Source organism: Balaenoptera ricei, chromosome 12 (assembly GCF_028023285.1).
Source record: "Balaenoptera ricei isolate mBalRic1 chromosome 12, mBalRic1.hap2, whole genome shotgun sequence".
In the NCBI taxonomy this organism is placed as follows: Eukaryota; Metazoa; Chordata; class Mammalia; order Artiodactyla; family Balaenopteridae; genus Balaenoptera; species Balaenoptera ricei.
In genome coordinates this window covers 28823456-28842830 of record NC_082650.1, presented here as the reverse complement: position 1 = coordinate 28842830, position 19375 = coordinate 28823456, and the positions used below count along the sequence as shown (strand labels likewise).

General features: G+C 35.9%; 1 protein-coding gene across 3 annotated transcripts in view; it reads right to left on the bottom strand.

Annotated features, from left to right (window-relative positions):
- Nucleotides 1-13700, bottom strand: part of HBS1L (HBS1 like translational GTPase) — an 83202-nt gene extending 69502 nt beyond the window's left edge. For all 3 annotated transcript variants that reach the window (XM_059941154.1, XM_059941150.1, XM_059941151.1), the window contains exons 1-3: nucleotides 13532-13700; nucleotides 10055-10120; nucleotides 1559-1687 (exon numbers count right to left, since the gene is read on the bottom strand). In XM_059941154.1, the coding sequence (XP_059797137.1) occupies nucleotides 1559-1687; nucleotides 10055-10120; nucleotides 13532-13574 (238 nt within the window). In that variant the 5' untranslated portion in view covers nucleotides 13575-13700. The remainder of the gene's footprint in view (nucleotides 1-1558; nucleotides 1688-10054; nucleotides 10121-13531) is intronic.
- Nucleotides 13701-19375: the final 5675 nt, after the last annotated feature.

Genomic DNA, 19375 nt, shown 5'->3' with positions numbered 1-19375 from the left:
TAGGCTAATAAGCTAAACTTGAAAAATTATACCTATTTCATAAATACATGAATTACTAAAACTGGAACAGAATACTTAGTATATAGCTAGCATCAGGGCCTCTTCTAATTAATTATAGCAACTGTTGTCTACACATACACAAAGAGTAGACATACAGAGTCAGGCTGTCTTGGTTCATATCCTAATGCCACTTACTAGCTGGTGCAACTTCAGCAAAGTAACTTTGTGTCTCATTTTCTTCCCCTATAAAATGAAGACAATACCTGGCCTACCTCATAAGGTTGTTATGAAGACTAAATATGCAATTACCTGAACAGCACTTAGAACAATACCCGGAAAGCAGTTAGTAGAGGTTAGCTACAATCATTATTATTGTTATCATGCAATTACTCACATATGTAAGGTGGGAATGATTAACTTTCATTCTCAAACATAACTCTGAATTTCATACCTCCTTAATCATACTGAGGCACAGCAGAGAAAGTATAAGACTTCTACTTTATTCCTACCCTTTCCCCCCACAATGACAACTATAACACATTCTTTAAAAATATAATCGAAACTATCAAGGAATTTATACAGCAGCTCCTCTACAAACTTTTATCCAGATTAACAAATGTATTTGCCGAGTTGATGAATTTTTTTATTTTCTGTTGTTTCCCTTTCCGCTTTCTAATTTTGTGTATTTGTGCTTTCTCCATTTTTCTTGATTTGGGTAGCAGCTGACATATATTTTACTGATTTATTCAAAGATCAGCTCTCAGATTCATATACTCCCCCCTTCCTGTTTTTAAATTGTTATAAATTTTCAATTTAAAAACATTTATAGAACAAAGCCACACTCCACAGAAAGAGCAAATCAGCTCAGCCCCGCTCACTACCAACGGGTGGCATTACTGTTATACCTGGTGATTTTAGGTCTACTACATTGTTCATCAATCTATAGCTTGAGTAGTATGTTTGAAACAATGTCATATTTGAAATTTATTTATAAAAGGCAAAAGCCAAAATATAAAATATCTTTGTTAAAATGTTTAAGAGAACTAAAAAGAAGCAAACTCAGAACCAATGCCATTACCATTTACGAGTTCTATCTTGAAACTTAATTTACATGACTGTGACCAATCAGGACACTGTATAGTATTACTTCAGACTTAAAATTTTTTTTTTTATAAAAACCAGACTTTTGGAACCTAACATTTTGCAAGGAAATGAGCTTCTGTAATCTAACCATAAGCTCTACATAGAGCTTATGAAACAATAAATATTGCTAAAAGAAAACAAATCATTGAAGTTTCTCTCCTAAGGAGATTTCAATCAAAAATTCCAGTTATTAAATAACAGCCACACAATTTTTCAACCATACAGTTAACCATCTAGTCCTCACAAAATATAATTAATAAAATGTAAATTTTCCTTGAAGATATAAGATATAATGGTAGTTCATACCATTACTACCCACGATCATTATTATGAACAATAAAATTGATAATTTCCGGTAAACTGATTATTAATCATTTTCAGATAAGAAACATAGATAGACTACTTTTTACTATACCTTGATCAATTCCGCTTAGCTGATGGTTCAAAAGAGAACTGGAGGATTCTTTCAAATCTTCATAATCATATTCTTCTACAGGTTCAACAACTGAAGGTTTGTCACGTTGTGAGTAAATAAACTGAGCAGCTAGAATATACAATGATTAAAGAATGCTATACTGTAGCCATTTCCCATTAACTTTTTTCTTTAACAACAGTTAAAATAAAAATCAAAGATTCTGACCTACCACCTACAGTCATTTGCCCACATTTATAATAACGGATGAAAACAAAAACAAAGACAAAACATATCATACCCAAATTCTGCTCAAATGTCCTTACTAACCATTCACTAGCCCCTTATAATTGTCTTCCTTCTTTCCTTCTATCTCATAAACACTGAGCTTACTTTCTCCACAGTTTTCAAAAATTATCTCTCCTAATATCTCATCCTTGCCTACTACTCCACCTTCCCTGAAATTTTTTCTTTGATACAAATACTTTAAACATCATATCAAATTTGTTCATTTGCATAATTAAGAAAATACCAAAAACAGACAAGATTTTCACTTTCCAAGAACTACTAATTTTGCCTGAACCCAAGAGTTGACCAAAATCATAGGCCTTAACTTTTTTTTTTTTTTAAAGATTTTTTTTTGATGTGGACCATTTTTAAAGTCTTTAGTGAATCTGTTACAACACTGCTTCTGTTTTATGTTTTGGTTTTTTGGCCACAGGGCATGTGGGATCTTAGTTCCCCAACCAGGAATCGAACCCACATCCCCCTGCATTGGAAGGCGAAGTCTTAACCACTGGACCGCCCAGGAAGTCCCCATAGGCCTTAACTTTTAAACAGTTTATACTTCAATCATACACTGAGACTGTATATTAGTGTCATACACCTAACGTTGACTTTCAGACAGAAGTCTGTGCTACTCTGCAGTACTGGCAGTGCCATTACTCAACATATAACTGGGCATTATATTTTTCATTAATAGGTAGAAAGACAAAATATCAAAGTGCCAACATATGCTTGTATCATACACGAAATACGTGTGAGCAAAGGAGAGAATCATCATGAATGCCCAAAGTGTTCACTCTTCCACGTCAACTGGATGCCCACTGAACTCAAGTCCTAGAGAATGTATTCAATTACGAAGGAATAAAATTAAAGAATAAGTTTAAGGAGGATAAAAACATCAATACAGTATTCTAAAGGCAAGGTGTTATCAAGGATTTTATATTATTTAGCTTTCTGGAAGAGCACATAACATGTATGTCTGTTGCTGAGAGTTCCCACATTTGACTTTTGTGCATGTTTTCAGGAAGGCACTATCCATGAAAGGGAATCTCTAACTGCATTCAAAATGTATAGATAACACATATATAGACAATAGAAAATACTATGACTTAAGGGTAACACCTATACTCAGAAGGTCATGGCGTAAGTGCTATTTATTTATAGTATAAATCAATGATGGCCTTACAGATTAGCAGGAAAGGCAAAAAAAGAAAAGGTAATGACATACTTTAAAAGCCAAATGAGTAGTACAGATGACAAGTGCTACAGAAGCACGGAAGATTAAGTAATCACTGAAGACTAGAGCAGTTATAATAAAGAAGGCAAGAACATCAGAAAAACTGAAGAAGAGGTGGAAGACATCCTGAACAAGGAGAACAGAATAAGAGAAATAAAGAGCAGTTGAGAGAATTCAATCTATTCTGCTATAATGCATGTTTCCTTAACACAAACTAGTTTATACCAAATGGTCAACAGGGGAATGATGACGGTAACATTCAAGTTGCTTTGGTTTATGAGATTTTCCCCCCAACACTTTGTAACGCAAATACAAAGTTCAATAACACCAACCATAGAACATTATACTGTAATTGGAATTGTACTTTAATGCCAGATAGCCCCACATTCTTCCTCTTGGCTCCATTTGGCCATGTGTCCTGTTTTGTGCATGCTTACCGCTTGGCTCTCTAAGACCTGTGAGTATTTTGCCTTTGCAACATTACTCATTAGTTTCAACTCTTCCTTACACCTCTATCAAGCTTTCACCTTTTTGTTAAATGTAAAGTCCCATATATACTGGAATATATCTTTATTAGGAAGTTACTGTAACTTTCCAAATGTGCAAGCATTTTTATTAGATGATTATTGGTTTTATTAGTATTGATACTTTACGGGCTGAGTGGTCTGTCATGATCCTATTTTTTTCCCAGAGGTTTTGTTATTTTTTAGTATACAATTTTAAAGACCACAAGGTTTTTCAAAAATGTACATATTATGCTATATATATATCACTATTTTCCCTCCCTCTTGTGCAAGTAAAATACAATACTGCCATTACAAAGTCAACATGGTTAAACAGCAGGAAAAATATCCTGTTTCACAGATTTTCTAAGATGACCACTTTTTTCATACATTAAAAATCTCAGAATGAGGGATGTCTTACAATCAAATGGCATCTTAGTATTATGTAATACTTAGACTGACAGCTGATTTTTTTTTAAGTGGTATGTAAAATAACAATATGTCTTACAATCCATGGCATTTTAGATACAATAAAATGTGGTAGCATTAAAAAATGTAAACCAGGCCATTTTGTGCCTGATGATTTTCAAACTACTTTCCTGGCTGTAATTAACTATTCAGTTTAGCCTAAAACTAACTAATATACTTTCCCCAACTTTCTCTCATAGCTCTGAACTGTGAGGAAAAACCTAAGACAAATCAAAAATTAAGTGAGAGAAGAAATCAGATACGTCCGTGAACAATTTTCACTTAGGAAATATTGACAGGGAAAAAGGAAGTTATCAAAATCCAGACTTCTACTCTACCCCCAAGGAGCTATTCTTCCTAGGGGCTTTTCCTACCCCCTCCCACACACAGATCCAACTCAGAAACTGTGGCCATTGTTTTAGAAGTAAATGATGGGACATCCCTGGTGGCGCAGTGGTTGAGAATCCTCCTGCCAATGCAGAGGACGTGGGTTCAAGCCCTGGTCTGGGAGGATCCCACATGCCGTGGAGTAACTAAGCCCGTGAGCCACGACTACTGAGTTTGTGCTCTAGAGCCCATGAGCCACAACTACTGAGCCCACGTGCTGCAACTACTGAAGCCTGGGGGCCTAGAGCCCATGCTCCGCAACAAGAGAAGCCATCGCAATGAGAAGACTGCACACCGTAACGAAGAGTAGCCCCCGCTCGCTGCAACCAGAGAAAGCCCGTGCAGCAACGAAGACCAAACACAGCCAAAAAAAAAAAAAAAGAAGTAAGTGATGGCTGGATTTGCCCGGGAGTGCAGAGGGACGCTGGGTAGGAAAATTCCCCAGGGAAAATAGCTGCTGGGGAAAAAAGAAGAATCCAGATCTCTGAAGTTGAAATGAGAGCCAAAAGGCAACAAATATGATAAAAAAGAGTGAGAGAAAAGCAATGGAGAGAAAAGGATAAATATAAAATGCTCTTCTTTTCTAAAAATTTAATCACAAACTTTGACAGAAATGCTTTCTGAAAAATTGGACACCCATAGTGACTTTTATAATTTAAAGCATTTTGATAAACATAAAAATTCAGAGAATTCAAAACCTGACTCCTGCAACTGCCTAATATTGCTTCCTAAACATCTTAAAATAAAAATTATGTGAGGCACTCATTAAAGATACAGCTTTCTAGGCTTCTTCCCCTGGAGATTCTGGTTAAGTGGTGTTGGAATGGGGCAGGGAATCTCTATTTTTACAATTACTCCCAGCTGATTGGTATCATCAGGGAAGGTAGGAAAGAGCCTACAAGTCTCCCCTTTCATCTGTCCCAGATGTAGTCCACTTTGTATACTGTCATCAGTTACTTTCCTAAAACATGACCCCCTTAACTCAAAAACCTTCAATAAGCTAAAACTACACACCTAAAATTAAAAACCTTCTTCCACAATTTGGCTATTTCCTTTCTGAGCCCTCTTTGTGCTGCAACTGCATTAATCATGTGAGTCTTCCCAAACACGCCTCACTTAGAGGCCACTGCTCAAGCACTGCTGTTTCCTCTCTAGGATGCCATTCTTACTCCCAAATTTACCAGTCCCAATCCCACCTCGTTCCAGAAAGCCTTTCCAGACTCCTTCAGGCAGGACTACTTCTTTACCCACCATACTGTCATTTGAAGGGAACTTTTAACAAGCTTCCTTACATGTTAATTGATGCTCAATAAATTAACATGGAATGGACTGAATAAGGTTAACTACTGTTAAATTAATCATACAAGGAGGCCATGAGACTGAAGTGGCTCTAATGCCTTGGTTGCAAAGGGAAAACCAATCCAGAGTCAATTCCTGCAAAGGCCTCAGGATTTAGAACAACCAATCACAGAAAGCCAACTACTCTCCCCCAAATAATGTAATGGGTTAAGCTGTAGCCAACCAAATAATTCCCTTGCTTTGCTTCATGTCTTCTCTATAAAAACCTTGCCCCAGCTCCTGTTGGTGGAGTGCTCCTAACCACTTCCAGTTTGGAGCTACCTGATTCAAACTGCTCAAATAAACTCTTAAAAATGTTAATATGCTTCAGTTTATCTTTTACCACTTCTAATTATATTAGTTGAAACAAGATTTATAACTGTTCAAAGTTTTATTTATAGGCTCTTTTTGCTATCACCAGCTCCCTAATGTATGTTCAATATTCAGCATCAAAGTCAATCTTTCTAAAGAAAAAAAAAGCTATAACATTTAGAAATCACCTTTCCATCAAGAAAACTGTGCTTAGTAGAGTTAAAAAAAATACATAATAAAATTTAGAGAAACTCCTATTAATTGATAAAGTCATTCAATTACCAGAATTCATTAGACCATGAATTCAATCATCTCTTCGATGACATTAGCTGCTTCTTTAAGAACAGAAAGTATCCTTCTAAAACTATTTTTTAATTGAAAATTGCTTGGAAAAATATACCACTAAAGAGGAAAAGTGTCTGATCTGATATTACTACTACTTTATACATGTTTTGGAAAATTTAAAAATCCGAAACTACATGCTTTTGTTAAAAATACCAGTTTGTCACAGAAGAAAGTCAAAACCATTTAACTATCTCCTGCTTTGATAGACGGTTGACTTCCTGGAGTATACAGAGGTAACTTTCAAAGAGTCAGACTGTCCTGAATATGAACCACAGACAAGACACATATCAAGGGCTGTGAGAGACAAGGGATAAACTATGACCTCAAGAAAGGTAGGCCATAAAAGCAAATCTCAGAAAAACACCTTCAGAATGCCTGACCTTGTGTAGTGTTAGCTCATTACTCAAGATTAAGCATGATTTATTGAGACAAGCCTAGATAAATGAATGCATTAATCTGCAATATTAAGATGTCTTTCAGTAGTCCCTCTCCCTATGAAGGTTTCCTTGTGCAAGCCATAGTCCACCAACTTCCAAGTAGACCTTAGCTCCTGTAATTATCTCTTGAATCTATTTGCAAATCCCCTGCTGTCATCCCTGTCCTAAACAAATGGTTCTCAAAGCAGTAGCTGTGTCCCACCCTCAGAGCTTCTGACTATGGGGTGGGGCCCAGAATTACTTTTCGAACAAATTCTCAAGTAATGCAAATGATACATGGACCACATTTTGAGAACACAGTCCTGAAATATCCTCATCTCCTCTAGATTAGTATAATAGTCTCCTAACTACTCTATCTACATCCACTTATGTACCACCGTCAATCCAGTCTCTACTATATGAGATTTTTTTTAAAAACTCAAATCTAATTATCACACCCACATCACCTTCTCAGTGTCATGAACATGCCATGATCTTTACTTCACTTGTAATACTAGTTAGTGCTACCAGATATTACTTTGTCACCTAGTCAACTGATGATAATGAACTGTAGGTGCCCCAAAAGGTTAACCCATAGAGTTTTCTTTAACACACTGCAAATGACAAGTGCCTGGGAGGTTCCTTGGGAAAACTGAAATTTCTTTTATCCCTAATCCCTACAAAATATGGTCTTTTTGAATCACTGAAGAAGAAGCTTTAAAGGAATGCTGATTAAGCCGCCTCTCAGCTTCTAACCCAGTCTCTTTACTCTGCTCTGTGACGCTGGGGTTGAAGTCTGCAAAGCACATTTCTTCTATGACAGCTGGCTCCCTTTTAGGATCAGCCAACAGGAGATGCTAAAGGGAGACTGGAAGGCTGGAAGAGGAACACACATGCTCCTTTCCTTTTTGTTTCTTATCTGGTCACCATCACCCCAGCAACACTTCATCTTGCAGATATCATTTGTTCCAGTAACTGCAATTTATATCAGTTTGCAGTTTTTCCAAAACTCCCAGAACCAGCTTCAACCATGACCAGACAGCCCGCTAGAATTCCCTCTTCAAAAGGCTGAAGCCCAGCTTCACAGTGTCCCTTCAGAGACACCAGTCCCAGCCACAGAGCATCCCCTCCTCAGGTCTCAGTCCCAGCTCCACAGTCCCTCCTCTGAACTTCAGTGGCAAAGCAACAAAGCAGAACCCTCTTGTTACACATCTAGGTCCCAGCTCAAAGGAGCCCCGCACCAGGTTCTAAAGGTTGGCTTCAACCTTGTCCATTGGTTCCCCTAGGAACTAGAGGTGATAAATGCTTCCTAAAGTTACTACCTCCTTGATATTTTGGTTTGCATTTTTTGTCTCTAATACCTAGTTAACAACTTTTTACATTAAAATCTCTCTGGCAAAACAACTGGTGCAATTTCTATCTCCTAATAAACTCACGACTGATAACAGTGTAACATTAAAGGAAGAGAAGAAAGGCTCTGATTAGTTAGGCTAAATGATTAAAGTACACATAAAGAGCTAGATGCATTACAGAGTAATAAGTAACAGGAAAAAAGATGACAGGAAGAGTAGAGGTGCTATGACAACTTCTAGAGCACCTATGCCTTTATAAAGAAAAAGAAATTCTAAAAAGTCAGAAGGGACATACTTGGTCTTCAGAGACTAAGAGGAGGCATAAAGCAGGTTTACAAAACAGCTCAGGAGACTATAAGGTATTAAAGACAAGGCACACTGATAGAAATTTTAATTACGATATTAAACCTTTCAACTAGTGGAAAATGAGTTTTATGAATTATATTTATGCTGTACATAACTATATGTAATTGCACCTGCTTTTATGGCATAGTAAAATTTATCAAGGCATTTTAACCAACTGTTTATAGAGTAGGCTAAAATTTGAAGACAAACGCATTGTTAGGGAAATTAGTGAGAAAAAGGTCTGGATCAAAGACACTGTCTCTCATGTACCACAATGTTCATTGCAGCACTATTTACAATCACCAGGACATGGAAGCAACCTAAGTGTCCATCGACAGATGAATGGATAAAGAAGATGTGGCACATATATGCAATGGAATATTACTCAGCCATATAAAGAAATGAAACTGAGTTATTTGTAGTGAGGTGGATGGACCTAGAGTCTGTCATACAGAGTGAAGTAAGTCAGAAAGAGAAAAACAAATACCGTATGCTAACACATATATACGAAATCTAAAACAAAAAAAATGGTTCTGAAGAACCTAGGGGCAGGACAGGAATAAAGACGCAGATGTAGAGAATGGACTTGAGGACACAGTGAGGGGGAAAGGTAAGCTGGGACGAAGTCAGAGTGGCATGGACATATATACACTACCAAATGTAAAACAGGTAGCTAGTGGGAAGCAGCCACATAGCACAGGGAGATCAGCTCGGTGCTTTGTGTCCACCTAGAGGGGTGGGCCAGGGAGGGTGGGAGGGAGACACACAAGAGGGAGGAAATATGGGGATATATGTATATGTATAGCTGATTCACTATGTTGTAAAGCAGAAACTAACACACCACTGTAAAGCAATTATACTCCAATAAAGACATTAAAATATATATACATATATATGTAAAAAGACACTGTCTCTGCTGTAAAGAACAGAGGAAATGTTTTTGTTATATGGTTGCAAGGAAGAAATTTTTCAGCAAATGAGACAGAAGATGCAGCTCTTATGTGGAATCCTACAGGAATTTGAACTCTAAATCACTTTGCAGTTCCATCAGAAGTTTGAATTACATGTATTTGGTTTATTTACAGTAGATAAAGTACTGTATGAAGGGAAGTCTATGCATAACACTTCAGTGTTTCTAATATTCAAGATTTTCCTGGGAATATAAAATTAACTGCTGTCTGCCTTCAGAAGTTTTAGATTTTCATTATTGACTAAATTACGATTTTAGTCAATTCAGATTAATTGCATGCTGCAAAGAATATTGGAAAACCATAGTTTTCAGAGTTTTCTTCAAATTGTTTAAAGTCAAATGATGGAATCAAAATTTTAAATTCTATTCGTAAGTAAAGAAATTATTTTATATACCTTTAAAGTTCACATACAATTATCTTTCTAAATGGTACATAATATTACAGTCTCCTGGAACATGCTTGTCCTAGAATGACAATAACATTTACTTAACATTTTTAAATACCCAAATAATGAAAATCAAATTATTTTTAAAAATTCACCTGTTGATGGTGAAATACAATAATCATCCTCTACAGACTGGCCATAGAGATCATCATCTTCAAAATCTAAAATAAAAATACAAGAGATAAATTCACTTACAAGTTCTTTTTATATTCTTAGTTATTAATGAGGAAACATCTGAATTCTCTCCAAAATAAATTAAATTAAATTAATTAAATTGTTCATCTTAGAATGTCCACTTAGAATGTCCACTTTTCAAAAAAAATTCTAAAAATTCTACCCAAAGTAGGTATTTACAGACTTTCTATATTTATGAAGACATACATGTTTTTAGATTTTTAAGCTAATTGAGTTTTAAGAAGTTTTTCCAAGTTTTCACTTCGTGTGATCAAAGAATAATCCCATACACCATGTACTTGAATTGTCCTTCCAGTATTGACAAAAATCTGAAATAAGCCTTCCATCCATTTTTTCACCAGATGCCTGCTCTAACCAAAACATTTATTTTCCATACAACTGACTAGCGCAGGGTATACAATCAGACCATGAAGGCAGTTTTTCTTCATGTAAAGCTAGGTAATGCACAAAACCCAGCTTATCCTAAACTCCCCTCTGCTCTAGCTAATTGGCCTTTTTTCGTACTGACTAGAATATGCTCTTTGCCCAGCTTTTCCTACGGCTGTTCCCTTCTCCTAGTTAAGGTTCCAGCTCAAATGTCATCTATTTCAGAAGTCTTCCCTGAGCGCTCCGGGTAAAGCAGCAAGCCCTGCCTGCCACTTTTATTCTCTAGCACACTCCTCTAACTGAATGTCTTCAAAGCACCATACCTGGCTCACTCCATGGACTATAAGCTCCTTCAGGGCAAGACTGTCTAGGCAACTACCTGACACATGCTTGGCATAAATTAACACTTGTTTTATTATAAATTAATGAATCAATCTATAACTAAAAGCCCACAAAGAACATAAACATGTTTACCTAAGTGTATTTATTCATTCAACAAATACTAACACTATGCCAGGGGCTATCAGAGACATTTGGGGTACAAGACTGAGTGGCAGGCACATTCCCAGATCTCTACAAACCTAAAATCTAACAAGGGAAGACAGACGAGAAAACGAGCAATTACAAAACGATATTACAAGTGTTTGAGACATAAGAATACAGAATGATCTGGAAACACACATAGGAACAACAAAAACAGAATTGGGAGTGGGGTGGCTAGGGAAAGATCCCCAGGAATATCATATTTTAAACCAATTCCAAAGGATAGTTAGCTAATTTCTGAGGGTATTCATGTAGCAGCAGCAGGAACAGCATGTTCAAAGGCTGAGACCAAATATTTATGGCAAAGAAAAATTACATAAATGCTACTATTGGATTAAAATGTGTAAATTTTTACACATTCAATAAATTATTAGATCACAATCCCGACTTAATAAAAAATTATTAGCAAATAAATGAGAAGCCATTCACAAAAAATATATATTTGGATATTAAAGACAACAAGAATCTTTTTGTACTGGGTCAGTTTTTCAGTACTGAAATGAACCCTAAAAGTGTCACAGTATCAGAAGATAAAGAGAATTCTTTCCTGGGATTTTTGTAAAGTGGTTCTTTTCCTCAACAATATTTTGGAGTATTTACTGCACATAAAGCATTGTACTGGCTAATGGAGTAAATATAAAAATAAAGTATGGGCTTTGCCTTCCTGGGACTTTTATTAATTAGTAGGTGAGGCAGTCTTGTAAAGTACTACCCATATTACAGAGAAGAACAAAATGAGAGTTAAGGAAAGGAACCAATAGATTTTGGAGCACAAAAATCTCTGTAATGAAGTTATATTACTTTTGAGAATTTTTAAATTATTATCTGAGAGAACGGAAAGCTTAACTGAGAAAAGAAAAAAACTGGACACTTAAAATAAGTAGAACTTTCACAAGCAAGAAAAGGGGATGAACCTCCGATGCTATAGAAACAGCTTGGTTATGATATCATCAATTGTTCCAAAGAAATCTGAAAACCTGATCTGGGGTGGCTAAGGTGAGAAGATACTTAGCACTCACTCCCTCAAGCCAAGCACCTCTCCTTCAGGATGCCTTCCTTCACGAACGAGTTCTGCTTAAACTCCTCCGACTCGTTCTGAACAGCTGTTCTCACTTAAGTAGCTCCCATAGCACTTCATAATCATCTGTTACTTGTGTATCTCCCTCTTTAAACTCCCTCAAACATCTTGCTGTTGGTCCCCAAAGCTCAAACAGTACTCCAAACACTCAATGTTGATTGAGGACATGATAAATATCTATTAAAGAAATGCATAAGTAGTAATTAGACCTATTCATGTCTTTTACAGCATATTTGCAAAAGTATCTCCCAGGCTAAAGTCATTTCTCAGGTAACAGTGGTCCACAGGCAATACTTAACATCCACTGCAACACTGAAAAAGAATTCCATTCTGAAGTGACCACCAGGAACCTAACACGTGCCAGGCTAACTGGATCACTGCCTTCAAATGTAGCAAAGGGTGTTAGCTGCCCTCCGCTATGATTAGAGCATACTGATGTTCTAGAATAATCTGCTGGGAATGCTAATAACCACCACCAATATACTAAGCACACTGCATGCTCTGTACTCAACAAAGTGAGAGATCTTTATTCATTTGCACTCCTTCATACTTGTTTATAGTTTTAGTTTGTATGATGCTTGGTGATGCCTATAATTATCCACTGTATAGAGATTAAACTCCTGGACAACATTCATATTGTTTTATTTCACTTTTAAAATCAATAAGTCCTTTTAGAAGCCCCCTTTCTTCTCATACTACTTTTTTTCCCCAAAAAGTACATTTATATTCAGCATGACCAACCAAGAACTGAGTACACACCTCAAGGTCATCTGATCAACTTACTCTTTGGGCCTTTTTAATATGTATTATTTTTTCTACCATCTCCTAAGTTTCCAATTTAACTTGAAAAGCATAGAAAATAAGTTTGTCAGCTAATTCAAGCCAGGTTCTGCACTAAGTGCGTAGGAACAAACACACAAAATTTACCCTGTAAATCTAACAGTTACAGCAGAACAGCTGAATGTAAGCATTAAGTCAATCCTTGTTTTACAAATAAGAAAGTTTCATGGGCCTGTTTGAAAGGAGGGTCGGGGAGAGAAGCTCGAAGTAGGAAAGTGTGTAGCCAACCTGGGGGGAAACAATGGGAGAGGTAATAATGCTTACGTGGGTAACTATCACCGGAACCCAACCTTTTCAAAAGTCCTTCCCATATGAGGCCCTGCAGCACCTCCCCTGCCCTAAATAAAACCAATCCCAGAAAGCAAAAATCACGACTTAACAACGCCATTCGGTGGAGCTCAGGCGGCCTGTAATTTTCTCCAAATGAGCCTCCTCTGAACGCCAGCCTGGCACCACCGACGAGAAACTAACATATGGAAGTGAGTGCCAACCGGCTGCGATCCCGGCTGGAACGATGAAAATGACGTCCCGGCATAACCCTGCCACCTACCTTCATCGTAGTTATAGCCTCGGACATTCCGATGCCTGGCCATGACCGCGGAGAGGGCGTTCGCCACAGCCGCTTACAAACTACCAGCTCAGATACCGACCAGGCGCCAACTGCGGCCTGGCAAACACCTATACGCCATCTTGGCTTCCGGCAGGCCTCAGCGCTGAGCGCCTGCGCACGCACGACGTCTTATCTGAGTACGGCAACCTCTCAGGTTCATTCGCCTCTCTGAGGACGCATGCGCACTCATGCTCACGGGAGGGGTGCGTTTCGGCGAGGCCGCGCCCACAGACAAATTGACTGACGGGGCTTTCGAAGGAGACGAATTACACCATTACAGCGCTTATAATTTGTTAGTTTGGACTTGATATTTCGAGTCGGGATCCTTGACCTACGCCGGCGTTCCAGATTATTTTCCAAACTTGGCTTCTGATAATCTAGTGAGAAAGCTGACTGTGTGCTCAATAAAAGCACGAACCGTGTCTTATCCAACTTTTCATCTTTGCGGCCTACTTAGGCACTAATAGGCGTTAACAAACTTGTATACGTTTGGTATAAGAATTAGTCCAAGTATTAAAGGCGAAAAAAAGACTCCTCATAAACGGGTATATTTTCATTGAGAACCTGACTACAATAGGTCACCATGCATTTGTGTGGTTTCATTTATGTGCTCCATCCTGCATTAATACCTCTAGTAAACACCTGTCTGCCCTTAGCCATGTAAATGATTATCATCAGATCATAAAGGATTCAGGGAACACTCATTCAACACAGTAACATGCTAAGATTATTAAATATAGCTTCTTAGATACTGGCCTTAAATGGTGATGAATGTTGTTAATGAATAAATCTATAACCTATTATTAAGCGTCATTTCTTAGGTCACAAAGTGAATGATGCTATGTAAAAAATCAACCTCCTTATTTTACTGAAGAAACTACACTTTAGTTTTAGTTTTATATTTTTGAAGTGGTGATACCTCAAATTCTAGAAATAAAAGCTTACTTAGCTTTTTATTATCCATAATGGAAAGAAATAATGATACAAATGCAACTCATATTTGTAAGTGGCTTGAATGGAAATTTACGCATGTGTTTGAATGTGTCTAACCACCAAATGTTTGTTTTTAACTATCATTGCTGTTCAATGTAACTCCAAGACAAAATTTTACACAAAAATAGTTGCTAATTTTATGTGGCTTAAGTGTTTATTTTACACTTTTAGGTAATGTTTATGTTGTAGACTGTTTCTTCGTCTGTAAAATGGAGATAGTAATAGTATCTAACGTACAGAGTTGTGAATAATTATCCTTGTTGAAGGATTTCACACAGACAAGACAAAGGTTTGGGCTATGGGTTGTAAATTGTGACTAGGAAAAGTATTCTGGGGGCAAGGGAGAGGCAGCAAAACTAGTGGAAGATAAGGGATGTTTCAGTAAGTTTGTACAAACCCATTTCAGCATCAATTCCTAGTTTCTGTTGATAAGGATGGTATCTTAATCTCTCTTCTGGTATAGGAAGGACAGTTTTCTCATAGGAAATTTTATGACCTGCTTTTAGGTGGAAAGGAAAAGGCCTGAGAGCCCTTCTTGATGTTTCTCAAGTTACTTCAATTCAAAATAATCAATATACCAGAGCATATCGTAGGGTGACATGCTCTGCACTCCTTCAGTACTCAGTAAATTCTAGTTCTCTACCCCACTAATTGGAAAGCTTTATGATTGTTTCTCTAGCACCCTAATGTCTGGCACTTTGAATGTTTGCTAAATAAATTAATGAATTTGAAAAGATAGATATAATATCTTGCTATGAGATATTTAACAAATACCACAAACAACTATACAAATAATTCGTTTTAATATCAATTTTTTTAAAAAATTATAAGTGAAAGTAGCATAACTACCTTATAAAGTTTTTAACACCTTTATTGAAGAATCATTGACAAGGAATAAACTGTACATATTTAAAGTATACAATTTGATGAGCTTTGACATATATATTCACCAGCGAAACCATCAGCCCAACCGAGATAATGAACTTATCCAGATTTGCAAAATTTCCTCAAGTATCTTTATTATCTCTCCCTCCTGCACCTCACTGACTCCTCACCCTGGCCTTAGGCAAAAACTGATCACCTTTCTGTCGCTATAGATATAGTTGGTATTTTATAAAATTTTATATAGAGGAAATCATATGTATTATTTTCTTCTCTTGCTTCATTCAGTCAGCATAGTAATTTTGAGATTTATCCATGTAGGTGCTTGAATCATGTACAACTCTTTGTATGGACATAAACTTATTTATCCTGGGTCAATACCTAGGAGCAGAATGGTTGGATTATCAATATGATGTTATCTTTAGTTTTTTGAGAAACTGCCAAACTTTTTCCAAAGTGGTTGCAATATTTTACATTCCCACCAGCAACATAGTTCCATTTTCTTCACAACCTTGCCAGCAGTTGGTATGGTCTAAAGATGTTATATGTGTTTGACATTTCTGTAACCTCTTTGGTAAAGTGTCTGTTTGAATCTTTTTTCAATTTTTAATGTCAATTTTAATTTTACTTTGGAGAGTTCTTTTTATATTCTGGATACAATTTCTTTGTCTGATATATAATTTGGACATACCTCTTTTAATTTGTAACTGGCCTTTTCATTCTCTTAATAGTGTCTTTCAAATAGAAGAAGTTAGTTTTGATGAAGTTCAATTTATCAATTTTTTTAATAATGGATTGTGCTATTGATTTCATACCTAAGAAACCTTTGCTTAACCCAAGGTTACAAAAAATTTCTCCTATTTTTAAATAAGTGTTATAGTGTTAGGTTCTACATTTAGATTTATGATCTGTTTTCGGTTGATTTTTGTATATAATGTAAGGTTTGGATCAAAGATTGTTTTTTTATATGTATTTTCAATGGTTCCAGCACCATTGTTGAAAAGAAGGTCCTTTCTCCACTGAATTACATCTGCATATTTATCAAAAATCTGTTGTTCATATATGTGTGGTCTATTTCTGGACTCTCCATTATGTTCCATTGATCTACTGATCTTTTGATCTAGCTTGACACCAGTACCATGCTGTCATGATTATTGTAGCTTCAAAAATCTTAAAATCAGGTAATGTTAATCCTCCAAATTTCATCTTCTTTTTCAAAATTCTCTTAGCTATTTTAGGTCCCTGGCATTTCCATATGAATTTTAAAATGAGGTTATCAATTACTACAAATATTCTGTCTGGGACTCTAATATTTTGTTGAATCTATAGATCAATTTGGGGAAAATTGACATTTTAAACATGCAGTCTTTCAACACATGCACATCATATGTCTAATTTCTTTCAATAATGCTTTCTAGTTTTCAATGACTTGTTTGCACAACTTTTGAAGATTTAATTCTAATTATTCCATAATATTTTTATTCTATTGTGAATAATATATTTTTTTAATATCAAGGTAAATATATATAATTAAACTATTAAAATTAATAAGTTGTTTAGCACCATCAATACCCACAACACTGCACATATATAATAAGAACAAACAGTAGGAAAATAAAAATTAAAAATAAATTAGCTATATTAGCATAAAAAATATCAAATACCTAGGATGAATATAGGAAAAATGGGTAAGCCCTAAACTGAAACTAGAAAACATTGCTGAGAAAAATAAAGAAGATAACATTAAATGGAGAAATATACAATGTCCATGGATTGGAAGAGTCACTATTATTATGTTAAATGGAAGACATGTCAATTCCTCCCAAGTTAATCTATATTTGATATTATCCTAGTCAAATCCTACAAGTTTTTTGGTGGAAATTGACAGATTCTGTAATAAAAATGGAGCTGCAAAGATCCTAGAATAGCCAAGACAGTCTCAGAAAAGAATCAAGTTGGAGGACTTACACTATCACTAAGACTTGCTTTAATGCCATAGTAAGTACAACAGTGTGATACTGACAAAAGGATAGACATACTATTGAAACACTGTGAAGAAAGAAATCGTCACATGTGTGATCACCCAATTTACAGCTGAGATACCACTGCAGTTTAGAAAGGAAGAAGATAGTCTTGTCAATAAGTTGTTTCATCACAACCAAAAAAATAAATAAATAAATAGGAGAAATAAGAGAATATCTTTAGAGCATGAAGGGGGGCAAAGATTTTTAATCAGGGCACAGAAAGCACTAACCATAAAAGAAAAGATTCATAAAGTGAACTTTATTAAAATTAAGAACTTCTGTTCATCAAAAGACAACATTCAGAAAGTAAAAAGGCAAGTTGCAGCCTAGGAGAAAATACTTGCAGTAACTATATCTCACAAAGAACTCATTTCTAGAATATACAAAGAAGCCTATGCACCCCCCCCAAAACCCCAACAATTTAAAAATGAGTAGAAGTCCCAAAGAGGCACTTCACAAAAAAATAATATCTGTAATGGGCATTGAGCATCCTCAACGTCATCCATCATCAAAAAATGCAAATAAAATCATAGTGGGTGTACCCCTACCAGAATGACTAAAATTAAAAGCACTGACAATAGTAAGGGTTGGCGAGGATGTGGAACAGTTGGAAGTCTCATAGCTAGTGCATGTGCAAATTGGTATAACCACTTTGAAAAACTTTCGGCAGCATTGCCAAATACTAAACATTTGTATGCCTTGTGACCCAGAAATGCCCCATCTAAGTACAGACTCAACAAAAATCAGTGCTTGTGTACAAGAATGTTTATAACAATTTTATTCATAATAGCCCCAAAATGTAAACAAACCAAATGTTTTTCAACGGTAGACTAGATTAATGAAATGTGACATATCCATTTAGTAGGAAAATACACAGCACTGAAAAACAGCAAGGGAGGTTTTATACATATGTAAAATTTTATTGTGCTGTATATTTAAGATATCTGCACCTTACAGTACTTAAGTTATACCTCTATAAAAAACTAAATAAAAAGAAAAATGGGGGGAAAATCCTTGGTATATTCAAGCCTATCTTGGAAATGGAATAAGGGACTATATATATCATACAGTTTTCAAATGTTTCCTTTATACCCTCTTAGTGTCCAATTTTAAAGATATATATAAAAACTAAGAACTTTGATATATCTGGGTTAGAATTCATTTGGTAATATATCAATATTCCCCAGAGTGCAGTTTGTTTTCTGTTTTCTATTCTAAACCAATCAATTTAGACTGAAATTTAGACTTTTCTATTGTTGCTGAACAAACCCTACTTTGGCAGCTACTTAAATACTCACAGGAATTTTGGAAAATACATTATGGTGACTTCTGTACTCCATACTTCTTAAAAAGAAATAAAGGAATTGCTCTTACTCGTTAAGAAAGGAAGAGTTGGAAGAGAGGGAGAATCATTGTAATTGTGACAGTAGACACAGCATATGAGAAAAGTCTAGAGTTTTCTAATTAAATGCCTAGGAAAGTATGGCCTATAGTCCAAAATGTAAAATGACATATGTAGGTAGAGAATCCTTTTGGGGTCCTTTGCAGTTCTGTGATTATGATTATACATTAATAATGTACATCTATTCATCTTTATTATTGCCAAATATCTGTAAAACTACAAACAGGTGACTTAATTTTCCTACTGACCTTCTAAATTAGTTACATAACCCTCTGTCTGACCTAATGATATTCTTACCCTCCTCTATGGAACTTCCCCTATCTTCGTGTATTATTCATTTTGTTCTTTTCTTTCTTTTTTTCTTTCATTTTTTTTCTTTCTTAATTTCTTCCTCTCTCTCTTTTTTAAACATGCACATAGATGAGTGAAAACTGGCAAGATCCAGTGAATAGGTGCTACATCAAGATATAGCTTTGCCCCCAA